Below are 17,253 nucleotides of genomic sequence, written 5' to 3'. Positions count from 1 at the left end.
GCATGTGATAAGAAAACATTAAAGGCCATAGTATATAATCTAGAGTATGTAGTACAGAGGGGAGTACAGAGAATACAGTACTACAGGGAGTACACAGAGCATAGTGTATACTGTATAGAATAGAGACTAGAGACTAGAGCACACAGTATAGAGTACAGATCACAGAACACACAGAGTGTGTATAGTAAGCGGTATAGAGTATACACAGAATGCAGTATATAGCACGCACAGAATACAGAGCATAGAGTATACAGAACAGTGTACAGACTACATATAGAGTACAGAGTACAGAATATATAGTATAGAGTACAGACTAGAGAGTTCAAAGCGTAGAGTACAGAATACAGAAGAAGAGTATTGAGTACATAGTACAGGGAACAGGTTATAGAGTTTAGAGCACACAGCACAGAATAGAAAGTACGGAGTATATAGAGTACAGAGTATACCTTACTATAATGTAAGATGCAGATGATTTGGGTTCAAAGTCTAGCTCTGCTGCTACCTGTCTGACCATGAGGAAATTGCCTAACCTCTTGTTTCATCATCTGTAAAATGGGCCTAACAACAGACATGGGCTCCTTTTGAAGATGAAATGAACAAGTACATATAAAAATACTTACTCAATACTGTGTGTACTAAAGGTAACACACAATAAACGTTGGCAATTACGGACACTGATTTTTACCTCCATTGGTAAGTAAATCGAGGCCCAGGGAGACTCAGCCAGTCACCCAGCTACCGTGTGGTGCAGGTGATATTTGATTCTTTGTTAGTATTGATTCTAAAGGCCACCTTTTTGCCCTTGTACCCTGTACTCACTCTTTCAGTGCAAGTGGAACCAATTTTCTTCAGTATTTCAAATGATGTGTCAAACACAAAGTTTAAAACTAACAAATTAGAGCAATTAAAAGCAAAAAAAAAAAAAAAAGGAAAAAAATAAAGAAGTCACTGCATAATTTAATTTACAGACCAACAACATGAAACTGATCTTTGCACATGGAACAAGCAGTCTGTGAAACTCCTGTGGTTGAAAGTAAAGGGTACACTAAGCATGAAAGTGAAATAAGATAGGAGGGAGGGAAGGAAAGCACTATAACTGCAGTTACTGTAAAATACAGCAGTTTCCCTCCCAACATACAATTTTTATACACTTGCAGTGTAAGCGGTGGATTTCCAGGGAACATTCAGTGAATAAGCATGTTCTAGTATAACCTTACTTGACATTATTAAAATAACCACATAAATTATTATAAATGATATGCATCTAGTTTAATATTTATACTTTTTGCTATTAGAGATCAAGAAGGTCAGAGCACATGCCCTTGTGAATGAGAAGAAAGGGTCTGAGTAAGCAAGGAAGGAGGGAGGAAAGGAAGAAAAGGAAGATGGGCAGATCTGTCAATCGTTTATTTAACACAAATTTTCATAAAAAATTTGACAAGACATGTGTTACTTTTCTTATTACCCTTCCAGATGTTAAACAGCTATAACAAAAATATAACTGGGGGGGACACCTGGGTGGCTCAGTTGGTTAAGCAGCTGCCTTCGGCTCAGGTCATGATCCCAGCGTCCTGGGATCGAGTCCCACATCGGGCTCCTTGCTCGGCAGGGAGCCTGCTTCTCCCTCTGCCTCTGCCTGCCATTCTGTCTGCCTGTGCTTGCTCTCTCGCCCTCTCTCTGATAAATAAATAAAATCTTAAAAAATAAATAAAATCTTAAAAAATATATATATATATATTACTGGGGGGGGGGCGCCTGGGTGGTTCAGTGGGTTAAGCCACTGCCTTCGGCTCAGGTCATGATCTCAGGATCCTGGGATCCAACCCCGCATCGGGCTCTCTGCTCAGCAGGGAGCCTGCTTCCCTCTCTCTCTCTCTGCCTGCCTATCCGTCTACTTGTGATTTCTCTCTGTCAAATAAATAAATAAAATCTTAAAATATATATATATATAACTGGGGGAGAGGCTGTGCTGAGGGGACTAAAGGGCAAAAGCAGGAAGTTTTTACACAAATTTAAAGGTTAAAAGCTTTAAATAAATCTTTCTTAGGGGGGTGTAGAGAGCAGTAGGCTGCCACACTTCACAGAATAATTGAGAAGTTCTCCAGAAAGCAAAGAAGGAAAAGATTAGGCTAACTGATTAATTTCTATTCAAGAAAAAAGGTAGTGTTCAAATACAGTATTGAAGCATATTTTAAAAGATCTTACTCTATAGTTATTTTATACACTTCCTATAGAATTGCTCATGTTGTTGTAGGTATTAGGCTTTCAAGAGAAAGCATACAGTTAAAACACACACATCTTTGTCTCCTCTTAGCTGCCCAGATTCCAGTTCAGTTGCCCACACTGCAGGTACCATAAGAAGGGAAACCATTGGCTTTCTGAGGTGGGTCTCACGTTTCCATTCCTCCAAGAGCTTCCCTATGGCTGAGACCACTAGTAATGCATGGAGGAATACTGAAAGTTTTAATGGTTATATATTTAATGCTTCAGAAAAAATTATATCAGATGTGTGGCTTTATGGATGTTTTTCCTTAAGAAAATTTTTAAATAAAAGGTCATTGATAGTATATTAAAATAATTTAAATAATGCTGGAGGAACTTAAAGCCTGGCAAAAATCTGACCTGAAGTTTAGGGAATACTGCTGAGTGATTGTGGCTGTCGTGAGTTCATTTCATTCTCAATACAGGAGATTTGAGAAATGACCCAATCGCTCTCTACTTGTCTGAACACTACTATGAAGTTGATAATTGTGTTTGAGCTCATTGACTGAAACTGAACTCTTTGACTGACTCTTTGACTGAAATAATAACCTTGTACTGAATTCAAAGCTTTGAGATAAATGGAGTTGATAAAAAATTATGTAACAGGTTTCAAGATGATCTTCACATTTAAGACTAAATACTGTGTGTGATTTTACCTCATACTATATATTTGTAAAAGACTCAGTGGAACTTATCTTTAAGAGAAATTTTTAAGTAGTTTGATTACTAATAACTTTCTGTTCCAATGAAGAAATCCTTATTATTACTTCAGTGTATCAAGTGAGAAAACAAAGGATTTGACTAAGACTTTATACTTCTATATAAGATGGAATGTCTTCAGAAAAAAACGGTGATATTTATAAATAAGCAAAAGCATTTAAGATGCTAGATATGGCTTCAGAAGTCACATACCTCAGGTTCAATCTAAAATGCACAACCATGATATTAAATACTTTCTGTAATATCTTTATATATGTTAGATTCACCCAATTGCTGCCTTACTTGATTGGAGGAAATATGACTGTGATAGGCATTACATATTCATTATTTACACTGTAAAAATAAATTACACTTACCTTAAAGTTGAATGGATTGTTAAGATTTTCCACTAGGCATTAATATTTATAAGACATACTTAAGCAGCAGAAAATACTTCATTATGTCTTATTCTATATTTAAGTTCAGAGGCATTATCTATACTACATATTTAAATACTTGCTCCTTAGTGTGTTAATTTCCCAACTTCAAGAAGAGCTGTATTCCAATCCTTTTATTTAGGTTAAAAGAATGGATCAATTTTTTCCATTTATTATTTGGGATATTTTAATTGATTAGTAAAAATGCAACAATGAAAACATAAAAATAGCTAGCACAAGAAATTGAGAATGAAGCATGTGGAAATCATGAAGTGCACTGAAAGTAGCAAACGAAAAGCAGTTGAAAGCCAATACAATTTTTTGCTACTCTTCTATATCATGGAGGTTAGGAGCTTTCCTCCTAAATCAGAAGCCACCATATAACTTATAAGAACAAAAAATACACTTCTATATAACGTGTGTGCGGGCATGCAAACTGTCCAGATCAGCCACGTGTGCTTTATTTATGTTAGACAAGAGTCAATGTGTTTAGATAGCCAGCCACTTCCCTTGTAGTCCAACTGATGGAAACATCTCCAGAAAAAGACTCTAAAATATATACTGCCAACTTTTGGAGATTATCAGTAACAAATATGTACCAAAACATTTCTGAGTTTATTTTCCAGAACATTTTGGTAAGGTTTTTCTTTTTCTTTTTTTTACAACATTTACTCTGCAAATGGTTGTAAAATAAAAATTTTCAAATGGATAAAGAAAATAGAAAAAGCTCTTCAGTGGTCAGTCAAAAGTAGTAAGTGAAGATTGTAAAATATTTATCTGAGTTTTTCAAAAGCACAAGTGCCAGTGATACCTGAGACCTGGAAATATAAACAGAAATTTAAAAACAGTTGGGAACTAGTTAGCAGTTGGAAGGTGCTCAGTAAATTTTCATAAACAGAATAGGATACAAGAACTATTTGGCTCTTTAAATATGAATTTGTATATAAGCTATGTCAAAAATTTCAGGGCATAAGAAAGAAAACTGGAAGAAAATATTAGTGTCAAAATTTTATCTCATTTTACATTCAAAACAACAACTTCCAGGGGCACCTGGGTGGCTCAGCTGGAGTCTGCCTTCGGCTCAGATCATGATCCTAGCGTCCTGGGATCGAGCCCCATATAGAGCCCCACATCTGGCTCCCTGCTCAGCCAGAAGCCTGCTTCTACCTCTACCTCTGCCCCGCCCCTGCTCATGCTTGCACTTTCTCTAAAATAAATAAAATCTTAAAAAAAAAAAAAAAACCCAGCTTCCAAAATGAAAAATTCTCACTTGCAAAATATTTTATTTGGATTAAGTTGGCTTTGAAAATTCACTCATATATAAAAGCTCCATTTAAAAAGGGACTGATATTAGAAATCAAATTTAGTCATTAATGGTTATGTTTCACTATTAATTGCTGTCCATTTAACAGCAGGGATCTACACTTGTACTGCAAACCCAGAACACACTAATTATACAGTTGATCCTTGAACAAGGCCAGGCAGGAGTTCGGGGTACAGATTTCCACCCCAGTCAAAAATCTGCAAATAACTTTTGACTCTCTAAAAACTTAACTACTAATTAAGCCCACTGTTGACTGGAAACTCTACTGATAATATAAACATCCAACTGATGCATATTTTGTATGTTATATGTATCATATGTGTGTGTGTGTATTCTGTAATCTTACAGTAAAGCTAGAGAAAAAAGTTTTTAGAGAAAAGAAAATATTAAGAAACTCATAAGGAAGAGAAAATGCATTCACAGTCCTCTAGGCACATTAACGGAAAAAACCTGTGTAAAGGCAGGTCAGGCCAGGCTGGAGGCAGCAGTGGGCCTGGTACCATGATGTATGTGATATTTTGCAGCCTGGGGGCTTTGGCAGAGCCAGCTGCCTGCTGGGCAGGAAGCCACAACTGCAGTACAGCTGCCTCATTGGCCTGCAATGGCGGCCACCCATGAGTGGGAGGCGTGGAGTCCATGGTTGGTAGGGGTGGCCCCAGGCCAGTAGCAGCCCGCACAGCCCCTGAGCTCCATGCGTGGAGGACTAGGGAGCAGGGATGATGGGCATATGGGCTCCCTGTGCAGCACCATCCTGCTCTCTGGGACATGCCTTGCTTCAGCTCAGCATCCTGTCCACCAGCCCTGGGTATAGACCACCCTGTCAGCAACAGGGGGCAACCTGCAGTGAAGTTCAGTCTTGGGTCCCTGGGACCTGCTGACAACTTCAACAGGCCTCACTGGGCTGTCATGGGTCCTCGGAGGGCAGCAGGTTAGTTGCCTTCCATTTGGTCTGATGAAGACTGGGGTGGACAGTTGTAAATAAATGTGTAGCTTTTGCCGTCAACTCTTAAATAAAAAAAAAATTCCTATAAGTGGACCTGAGCAGTTCAAATCCATGTTGTTCAGGGTCAACTGTATTTTACAACCAAAGCCATTAGAACATTATCTGTATTTTTATACTCTCAAATAGCGCTCAGAAGCCTTCACAACCAGGCTCTATCCAGAGGGAGCGCTGGGACACCAAAGACAGCTCCTGCCTACCAACTGAGGAGCGGTGATCCGCAGAAGCAGCTGACAGCTTTGATTCTAATTACTTAAATATCTGAATGCTTAAGAGATTAAGTGTCAAAACTTTGTTTCTTGAAATGTGTTTCTATTCTCTTAAGGCAAAGCTCTGTTTTAGATTTTGACATCACTGCTTTAGAAGAGTGTGGGTGAGGGAGTGCCTGGTGGCTCAGTAGGTTAAACATCTGGCTTCAGCTCCTGTCATGATCCCAGCATCCTGGGATGGAGTCCTGCACTGGGCTCCCTGCTCAGCCGGGAGTTTGCTTCTCCCTCTGCCCATCCCCTGCTTGTGATTTCTCTCTCAAATAAATAAATAAAATCTTAAAAAAAAGGGGGGAGGGCGAAGAAGAAGAAGAGTGTGGGTGAGAAACAGTGAGGTAAGGATGGGCAGTCAAATTCCTTAACCACAGGGATGGCATAATAATTCTTCTATAATCCCTCCTAGGCAACAGATTTATTATTGTTTTAATTTTTTTAAGCACCTGGTTTTCAAATAAGCAGAATGTTTTATCTTACTGACCACAGCTTAGAAGAAGCCTTTCAATTTTCTTCTTTGACATGTTTGGACAAGCAGATGAATGAAATGTTTTCACAGAAACCACAAAACCCACGTCAGGTGTGAAAGAGCTTTTTTTTTTTTGTTTTACCTGACAAGTCAAAACTGTAAGACATGCTAAGTGGCCGCATTGCTGAAAAAAGAAAACAAACAATAAAAAGAAAATAATTCAGCTATTAGGAATATACAGGGAGGACAAAAAAGGGAGGAGGATTCAAGAAGACCGTAATGGCACATTTCAGACTTTAAGGCAGAAGGTAGCGAATAAAAATTGGAACACAACAAAACCATGAATCTTAGTTTCAATTATATCACTAAGACTTGAAATGGAGTAACAATAAAAGAAAAAAAATAACAACTTTTTAAAGAACATGTTAAGAATGACTGCATGATACAGATACAAAACATTTTAAAGGAACATAGAATTTTGGCTTAAATATAACACGATTTTAGGGTACAAAATTTTTTAAATTTAAGAATAAATGTGTTCTTAAGTAATTTATTTCAGGATGAAAATCTGACCAAAATCTCTGCCCAAGGTGAAATACTTGATAAAAAAATCTCCTTTTGGAACTAGTTTCACAACGCATCACTATACTGCCAATTGTAGGCAATGCAAACTAGCAGCTGCAGAGAGGCCCCAGGAGCCAGAATGTCCGAGTGAATCTCAGCTCTGCCACTTTCCTAGCAGTGTGATTCTGGGAAAGTTACTTAACCTCTCTATGCTTCAGTTACTTAATCTGTAAAATGGTAAGAACGGTATTTATCTCATGAGAGTTTGTTAATGAAGATTAAATGACCCTACCAAAAAAAGGTGCTTGCACATAGCAAACACTGCTTCACACATAGTAGAAGTTCAATAAATATGATTTCTTAAAAACAAACTTATTTATTTCCTATTGAAATAATTAGTCCTAATATTTTTATTACATATGCTTAAAACCACTGAATTGTATAGTTTATATGGGTGAATTTTATGGTAGATAAATTATGCCCCAATAAAGGTATTTTTGAAAAAGCTTACTACAAAGATTTGATTAATTTGTGTATTCATGATAGTGAAGTTAACTATTTTTGCTGTAGCCCCCAATTTTTTTTTAATGAGAAAAATTTTAATACACTTTTGAAAAACACAAAAGTAGACTTGAACAAAAGAAAAGACATATCCTGTTATAGGATAAGATTAGCCAAATTCATGAACTTTGGATGGCAATTCTCCAACTTCATTTTATAAATGCAAATGTGATCCCAATTTTATTATTAATTAATTTTATTAACATATAATATATTATTTGCTCCAGGGAAGCCCAGAAGTTTTATCAGTACCATCTATTCTATGACCTGGGCTGAGGGAGGACAGGCACCTTTACGATCAGAAGATGACAGAACCTCAGATACAGTGGGGATGGAAGTATAGGCATAATGGACAGAATATCTTCCCCATTCATGTCTTCCAGGTAGACTAGACTGCCTGTAGAGTTCTAACACCTAAATTTAGTAGACTGTAAGTACTTCTCAATATGTTTTTTTGGCAGATGTTTTTAAAGAAATAACTTATACTTAAAATCCAAAATCTCAACACACTATTAAAAAAAAAATGATATGAAGGTAAAGCATTGGGTTAAATCCCAACTACAACCAGGCAAGATGTTGGAATCACAGGTGGCTGTTTTTAAAAGCACTTATGTCAACAAAGGAGATGTTTGTCTTAAAGGGGGCAAATAAAGCAATTATTTGTTGACAATCATTGTCTGATGACCAAGAAATAATATTTTAAGTATTTCATTCTAGTAAGTAAATTAGGATGTAACTTTTAAATAAGCATCTTATTGTTTTAGTTATCTACAGAAAAGTAGTTAGGAATTTTATACTGATGAGAATAATCATCCACTTACCGCTTAAAAAAACCCTACATTTCTTGTAGAAATACTTTTCTAGATATGTCTCCTCAGGTAAGGGACATAAAAGCAAAAACAAGCTAATGGGACTACACCAAAATAAAAAGCTTTTGCACAGTGAAGGAAACCATCAACGAAACTAAAAGGCAACCTACTGAATGGGAGAAGGTATTTGCAAACGATATAATGGATAAGGGGTTAATACCCAAAATATATAAAAAACTTAAGTAACTCAACACCAAAACCCTCAAATAATACAATTAAAAACGGGCAGAGTTTATGAATAGACATTTCTCCAAAGAAGACATCCAGATGGCCAACAGACACATGAAAAGATGCTTACCATCACTCATTATCAGGGAAATGCAAATCAAACCCACAATGAGATATCACTTCACACCTGTCAGAATGGCTAAAATAAAAATATAAGAAACAACAAGTGTTGGCAAAGATGTGGAGAAAAAAGAAACCTTGTGCACTGGTGGTGGGAATGTAAACTGTTGCAGCTACTATAGAAAACTGTATGCAGGTTCCTCAAAAAATTAAAAATAGAATTACCATATGATCCAGTAATTCTACTACTGGGTATTTATACAAAGAAAATGAAAACATTAATTTGAAAAGATACATGCTCCTCTATGTTTACTGCAGCATTATTTACAATTGCCAAGAAATGGAAGCAGCCCAAGTGTCCATCAACTGATGAATGGATAAAGAAGATGTGGAATGGATAAAGAAGAGGTAAAGAAGATGTGTGTGTTTGTGTATATACAGCCACACAATGGAATATTGTTCAGCCATAAAAAAGAATGAAATCGGGGCGCCTGGGTGGCTCAGTGGGTTAAGCCGCTGCCTTCAGCTCGGGTCATGATCTCAGGGTCCTGGGATCGAGTTCCGCATCGGGCTCTCTGCTCCGCGGGGAGCCTGCTTCCCTCTCTCTCTCTCTCTGCCTGCCTCTCTGCCTACTTGTGATCTCTGTCTGTCAAATAAATAAATAAAATCTTTAAAAAAAAAAAAAGAATGAAATCTTACCATTTGCAGCAACATGGATGGATTTAAAGGATATGATGTTAAGTGAAATATGTCGGTTAGAGAAAGACAAATACTGTATTTGGAATTTAAGAAACTAAACAAACGAACAAAGGAAAAAGAGACAAAGGAAAAAAGATCCTGGTGGTTACCAGAGGGCATGTAGGTGAGGGGATGGGTAAAACAGGTGAAGGGGATAAAGAGTACATTTAACCTAATGAGCACTGAGAAATGTATAAAACTGCTGAATCATTATATGTACACCTGAAACTAATATAACAGTGTAGGTTAACTCTACTTGAATTTTAAAAACCTACCTATTTAAAAAATTCTGTATTTCTGTAAAAGGCATCCGAATCAGCAAAGAAGTCAAACTCTCACTCATCACAGATGACATGATACTCTATGTGGAAAACCCAAAAGCCTCCACCCCAAAATTGCTAGAACTCATACAGGAATTCAGCAAAGTCACAGGATATAAAATCAATGCACAGACATCAGTTGCATTCCTATACACTAACAAGAGAGAAGAAAGAAAAATAAAGGATCCCATTTACAACTGCACCAAAACCCATAAGATACCTAGGAATAAATGCTCATGGATTAGAAGAACAAATATTGTTAAAATGTCTATTCTGCCTACAGCAATCTATACATTCAGTGCAATCCCTATCAACATTTTTCACAGAACTGGAACAAATAATCCAAAAATTTGTATGGAGCCAGAAAGACCCTGAAGAGCCAATGGAATGTTGAAAAAGAAAAACAAAGCTGTTGGCATCACAATCCTGGACTTCAAGCTCTATTATAAAGCTGTGATTATTAAGACAGCATGGTACTGGCACAGAAGCAGACACATAAATCAGTGGAACAGAATACAGAACTCAGAAATGGACACTATATGGTCAACTCATCCCCAACAAAGCAGGAAAGAATGTTCAATGGAAAAGAGATGGTCTCTTCAACAAATGGTTTTGGGAAAACTGGACAGCCACATGCAGAAAAATGAAACTGTGCCATTTTCTTACACTACACACAAAAATAGACTAAAAATGGATGAAAGAGTTAAATGTGAGACAGGAATCCATCAAAATCCTTGAGAAGAACATAGGCAGCAACCTCTGTGACCTTGGCCTGCAACTTCTTGCTAGACACGTCTCCAAAGACAAGGGAAACAAAGACAAAACTATTGGGCCTTCATCAAGAGAAAAAGCTTTCGTACAGCAAAGGAAATAGTGGACAAAAACAAAAGACAACCAGTGGAATGGGAGAAGATATTTGCCAATGTGTAATCAGATAAAGGACTAGAATCCAAAAACCTATAAAGAACTTACCAAACTTAACACCCAAAGAACAAATAGTCCAATCAGGCAGGGTGCCTAGGTGCTCAGTTGGTTAAGTACCTGCCTTCGGTTTGGGTCATGATCTCAGTGTCCCACCTTGGGCTCCCTGCTCAGAGAGGAGTCTGCTTCTCCCTCTTCCTCTCCCCCTACCCCCTGCTCATCTCTCTCTATCAGATAGATAAAATCTTTTTAAAAAATCCAATCAGGAAATGGGCAGAAGATATGACAGACATTTCTCCAAAGAGGACATACAAATCAAATGGCCAACAGACACATGAAAAAGTGTTCACAATTGGCATCTGGGAAATACAACAATGAGATATCACTTCACACCAGTCAGAATGGCTAAAATTAACAAGTCAGGAAATGGCAGAGGTTGACAAGGATGAGGAGAAAGGGGAACCCTCCTACACTGTTGGTGGGAATGCAAGCTGGTGCAGCCACTCTGGAAAACAGTATAGAGGTACCTCAAAAAGTTGAAAACAGAGCTACCCTATGATCCAGCAATTGGACTACTAGGTATTTATCCCAAAGATACAAATGTAGTGATCTGAAGGGGGAACCTACACCCCAATGTTTATAGCAGAAATGTCGACAATAGCCAAACTATGGAAAGAGCCAGATGTCCATTGACAGATGAGGGGATAAAGATGTGAGATACACACACACACACACACACACACACACACACACAATGGAATAGTACTCCACCATTAAAAAAAAAAAAGGAATCTTGCCTTTGCAACAATGTGGACAGAACTAGACAGTATTATGTTGAACGAAATAAGTCAATCAGAGAAAGACAATGATCATATCTCACTCATATGTGGAATTTAAGAAACAAAACAGAGGAGCATAGGGGAAGCGAGGGAAAAAATAAAACAAGACGAAATCAGAGAGGGAGACAACCATAAGAGATTCTTAATTATAGGAAACAAACAGGGTTGCGGGAGGGGAGGGGGTTGGAGGGATGGAGTATCCAGGTGATGAACCTGTGATATGAGAGTGGGCGTTATATAAGACAGATGAATCACTGAACTCTACCTCTAAAACTAATAATACACTATATGTTAACAAAAAAAATTCATAGCAGAAACTTGAAGTTCAAATATCAAAATATTCTAGATGCAGAAATTATGTATTTCAAACAGAAAAGGGTTTCAAAATTTAACTAATATTCACTGAAGAGGAGAAATAAGTGTTCTACCTCAAAATGCTGACTTTACAAAAGTGCTATAAAATTACTTTTTAATGTTTTTCTAAAGAAAAATCTAAACATTTATTAATTATAATTGTTTATAATTAATTATTTTAAGACTTCTATGAAGGAATATTACAACTAACCCTTGCAGAAGTAAATATCCAGTTTCTTCTGTCCCTAATCTGATTGATCTGATCATAGTATTTATACATGCATTAGTGTGAGGTTTTCAAATAAATATCTGTGAATCATATAAAAGGCCTGCATTTCTGAATTCAAATACTATTGACTCTAGATTTTCCTAATTATACATAGCAAATAAAAGATAAAATATTCTCAAAGCACTTGCCACCCTCTCTAATATCTTCTCATTCTGTTCTTCTCTGATATATGAATCTGTCTTTTGAAATACGACTGACTACTGCATAAGAAAGGGATGCTCTTATTTCTTGGAAGATGAAGTATAGATCATTTCCAAGCTCTATGTGCCACAATGAGGAGAGAAATCAAGCATAACAGGAATTAAGAAGTTTATGGAAAAGATGTTTTTTAAAGGTACAATTTATATTTAAAACCCCAAATCTCAATTCAGTATGAGATGTTAGGCAAAAGAAAATGATTGGACATGAACAGAGACTGATACACAAGAACAGCATTTTCAGACTTGATGGGGAAAAAAATGCGAAGTCTGTCAAGCAATAGGGAAATAAAACACAATTTAGCCATATATCAGGATACCCTACTTAATGACACGGGAAGATGTTCGCATCGCACACAATGTTAAGTGAAGAGAACAGAATACCATGCATACAGTTCTCATCTCGGTTTCATACCGCACAAGTAGATTCACAGTGGATGGGTAACATTTCTTCTTTAAGCACTGACACATTTACCCAATTTCTATAGTGGGATTCTGCTCACAATTAATTACATGGAGGGGAAACGTTATAAAAATATTTAGGAAAACTTCTCAAGTTCATTCTGCCAACCTCATCCTAGTCAAACTCCCTAAAGTGAAACTGTATAGTAAGAACCAATGTAGAGCTGCAGAAATCAACCCGAATCCCTTACTTTCCAGTAAGATACAAGATCAGTTTGGATGCAGAATTGTAGAAGTAAGACTCTCACAGAATGAACAATCATTTTCTGTAACAGCTCAATTCTGATTATCGTGAAACACCATTTATAAGGTTAAAATAAAAAATAAAATAAGATATGCTTGCATCATAAATTTGATATTTAATTATTTAAAAAAATTTATTTGAACGTGACAGAGATAGAGAGAGACAGAGCATGCCAGTGTGCAAATGAGGGAAGGGGCAGAGGGACAGAATATCCAAGCAGACTCCCATGCTGAGCTCCGAGCCCGACATGGGGTTCCATCCTAGAAGCCATGAGATCGGGACCAAGAGTTGGTCACTTAACCGACTGAGCACCCAGGCACCTCTGATACTTAATTATTCTCTAGTGGGTTTCCTATTATTTAGCATCTAGTTTATTTAAAATGGAACAGAAGAATATGTATGTGACAAAGCTTGCAATGAACGTTTCAAGCAATGAGGGTGGCCCCTTGACATTTACAGGGACTGCCAGTCTCTCCCTCAGATGGCCTCACTAATGCCTTCTGATTGGCTGCTGGTAATGGTGTTGCAGCATGAACATGCACGACATTCTGGAGTCATTCTTTTGCAAGCATTTGCGGGCGGGCCTTATGCCTTGTTCATCTCTGCACCCCAGGAGATGATACGATTGTTTAATACAAGGGAAGGTTAAAAAACTATTGGAAAAGTGAAGGAACTATAAGTTAAATATCATCTACATTGTATAAGAACATTATGCCTAGCTTGTTCTTTTCTCTATTCTCCAAGTACTAACCAGGTCCGAACCTGCTTAGCATCCAAGAACATACGAGATCTGGCGTGTTCAGGTTGGTATGGCGGTAAACTCCTTTCTCTATTCTGTGGGTACTTTCACTGAAGCAGACAATCTTTCAGCCTAATCACTCTGTACTGTAAATCACGAAGCTTATTTTTCTCATGGTAATATATTTATTTTGCCTCGTGGTTTTTTTTGAAATCTTTTCTTTTACTCCCATTGTTTCCTCTCAAGTTAACCAAATTTAAAAAATCCAGTCTTAAGCTAGCATCCCATAATACCACTTCCTTATTTTCCCACAGTGGTTCTTACTCTTTGAGGCTTTGTACTCTTTAGGAAACCAAGGAAAGCTAGGGACCCTCTCTCCAGAAAAATGCGCATACATATATTTTGTGAAATAAGCATACATTTTTTATGTTTCTGGGGACTCACAGATTCTCATCAGGCCCATTCTCAGGATAAGAACTCTTGCCGCACATGGCTTCTTTGTTTTAGATCACTAATATACAAATGCTTTTATGGATTTGTCACTTAGCATGCTTTAAACGTTATTTTTTGGAGATAATGCTTGCTGCCATAAAAATTAGACAGGGATAAACTGATAAAACTGTTACTCACTCAGTAGATTTGTAACTAGAACATACATTAAATTACTTCAGGGCCCATGGAATCACTTCTACAACAACAAACAGGACAGATGTGGGCCCTGCTGGCAAGAAGGTCCAGGTAGAAGAAGGGCTGAGAGTTTAACAAAAGGATACCAAAATGACATTACTCGACATTACAGAGCTCGAGGCTGGAAGCAGGGACAGCGGTCAAAGCTGATGTGATAAACTAGACAAGAGAAGATGACAGACTGGTTTAGGATAGTGTTGGGCTAAGAAAGGGGGAAAACTAACATGATCCAGAATCAGAAACATCAACAGGGATGGCTGTTAGATAGGAGTCAGAGATGATGCGGAGGTTCTGCCTTGAGCACACTAAGATGGGGAAACAGGACAAGATGGTTTGGGAGACAACAGATGGGTTCCCTGTCCTGCTGTAGGCCCTAGCTCACAGTCAGATGGATGAATGGGTGTGAGCTCAGCAAGATCGGTGCACAGATGAGAGCTTTATTAGCCAGAACAAAAACTATGGAAAAGGGTATAGTTGCTCAGAGAGAGGTGAGCCCAGAATAGAAATCTGAAGGACCAAGCAGAGTCTAAAAGGGCAGGAAAGAGATCAGTGGAGAAAACAAGGAGTGTGGTTCCTCCACTGTTCAGATGTCACTATCATCTATTTTCCTAAAGGAAGTTTCTCTGAATTCTTTGGGCATCTTCAATCTTACAAATAGGGGGAGAACTGTATAAACAAAAATGTTTACAAACATTTTATAATATGTTCTTTCTATAAATCAAAATCAGTATGTGTTTATAGTACACATTAAAAACATTAAATAAATATAAAGGAAGTTTGGGAATAAGTTAGGTGGCATCAGATAACAATCGATGCTTTCACCACATAATACTGTATCTTTAAAACCATAATTAAGACAACAGAAACGTGAAGTAAAACTATTATATCATATTTCTAAAACATAATAGCTTTGTATACATATTAAAATTTAGGAGGTATTTTGACCACAATCCTATTTCTTACACAGAAGCCATAATTAAAGTACAGAGGAATTTTTATCTCCCTTCTGCCAATCAATAAATCAACACTCAGAGAGGGAAAGGGGATCTCCCAAAACCACAGTCTAGAGAATGGCAGAGCAATTCCTACTAGGCCATGACACTCTCATGTAGTTCAATATCATATGGGAAAAGAATTTTCTACTCTCTTGGGTTTCAAGTATAAGCTTTGAGTAAGTGTGTGTGTGTGAGAAAAGAACAAACACTGCTCTTAAACACTGCAGCATTAAGCCACTACTTTTCACTGGGCTAGCTGGAGAGAGACACTGCTCCAAGTGGCCAAGGCTAGACCAGCAGTGCAGTAAGCGTCAGACTCACCTAATCTGCTGCGTCTTATCTCCTCTGGTGAGACGGGCCGCAGCTTTCTTTCTGCTTTGATTTCTTCTAAGATTCTTTCATGGAGGCTCCGTGGCCGTGGTGGAGTGGGTTTCAGTTTTCTGGCTGAGACCTTAGGGGGGAAAAAATTCATGGCTATAGACTTCCGTAGTTGTCCTTAAATAATTCTTACTGAAGTCCATTCCTATAGTACAGTACTATGAAACTGTATTTCATTGATTGCAACACTGTTTGATAAAAGACTAAGCAACAGGGAGAGTACTGGATCTCACAGTAATTTAGTCATATGCGCTCAACCAATTGTAAGGAGTCAAGTTTCGCTGAAGTTATAATTATGTTCACAATAGGCCACCAGGATAGGCAATCAACTGGAATGTAACCTATATTTATTACTATTACTGTTTTTAAAAGTAACATTTTTGAGTAAATCATCACAACCCTCTTAGATTGCTATTGTTCTCTTCTTTCTATAGTTGAAGAAATAAAGGCTCAGAGAGGCTGATTAATTTACTCAGGGACATGTGGCTACTAATAAACTGCACCATAAGTCAGGTTGTTTTGAGTTAAAACATTCTAAGACAGCCTTGTATTGAATAATTTCAAGTATTTTTTCTGTGACTGAAGAATATAACTTACAGTTAGACTTCATCATTCTGAGAATAAAAGATCAGTGTAGAAACTACCTTGAGAGCTGAGTTCTAGAAACCATGTCCTAGAGGAGAGCACATTGCTACAAGACCTCCAACCAAGGGGAACACTCAGATCACATACCGGATTTAAAGGGGGTCTTGATCTGATGAAGTCCAGGATGATTTCATGAGCACTTTTTTTTAACCGAGGGGGAATATCACCATTGACCTGAAAGGAGACAAAAAGTGCAAGATTCATATGACTATAGGATTATCATTATAAGTTTCTGGATACAGCTGTTACCTACTGGAAGTGTACTTGGGTTCTACCAAAGATGTGTTCTGAATCAATAAAATGGAGAATAAATAGCTGAGTGATTCAGAGCAAAAACAACCATGTAGAGCTGAAGAAAATACAAGTTCATAAAGTGAATCATTAGTTCTACCACTTGGGGGAAATATATATTAGATGCATCCTTTCCTACAAAAAGTTTCTAAAATTATGAATATGAATGGAATAAATAGTATTATGCTTATTATTTTATAACTTATAAAGCCTTTTACTTCTTACTTTCAACCTTGTACAAAACCTAGGAAGGACTGGTGACACGAGTCACATATTGTAGATAAAACTCAGGCTCATGTCAAGGAGGGTATCTGCCTCATTCACAAAATTAGTAAGTTCAAGAGTTTTGGTAGAGCCCTCATCTGTCTCTGACTCCTGCTGTAATGTACTCTCTTTTTATAGCAATGTGCTAGAAATTTTT

At 37.4% G+C, this 17,253-nt stretch overlaps 1 protein-coding gene across 5 annotated transcripts in view; it reads right to left on the bottom strand.

Annotated features, from left to right (window-relative positions):
- Positions 1–17,253, bottom strand: part of SPIRE1 (spire type actin nucleation factor 1) — a 189,285-nt gene that overhangs the window by 29,692 nt on the left and 142,340 nt on the right. For 3 of the 5 annotated variants that reach the window (XM_045065355.1, XM_045065356.1, XM_013051374.2), the window contains 3 exons: positions 16,629–16,715; positions 15,840–15,969; positions 6,594–6,635 (listed from right to left, as the gene is read on the bottom strand). In XM_045065355.1, coding sequence (XP_044921290.1) covers positions 6,594–6,635; positions 15,840–15,969; positions 16,629–16,715 — 259 coding nt within the window. The remainder of the gene's footprint in view (positions 1–6,593; positions 6,636–15,839; positions 15,970–16,628; positions 16,716–17,253) is intronic. The other 2 variants (XM_045065358.1, XM_013051375.2) reach the window with 1 other exon arrangement.

The sequence above is a fragment of the Mustela putorius genome, unplaced genomic scaffold (genome assembly GCF_011764305.1).
Source record: "Mustela putorius furo isolate JIRA1106 unplaced genomic scaffold, ASM1176430v1.1 tig00003858_pilon_pilon_pilon, whole genome shotgun sequence".
Lineage (NCBI taxonomy): Eukaryota > Metazoa > Chordata > Mammalia > Carnivora > Mustelidae > Mustela > Mustela putorius.
This window is presented reverse-complemented; position numbering and strand designations above follow the sequence as displayed.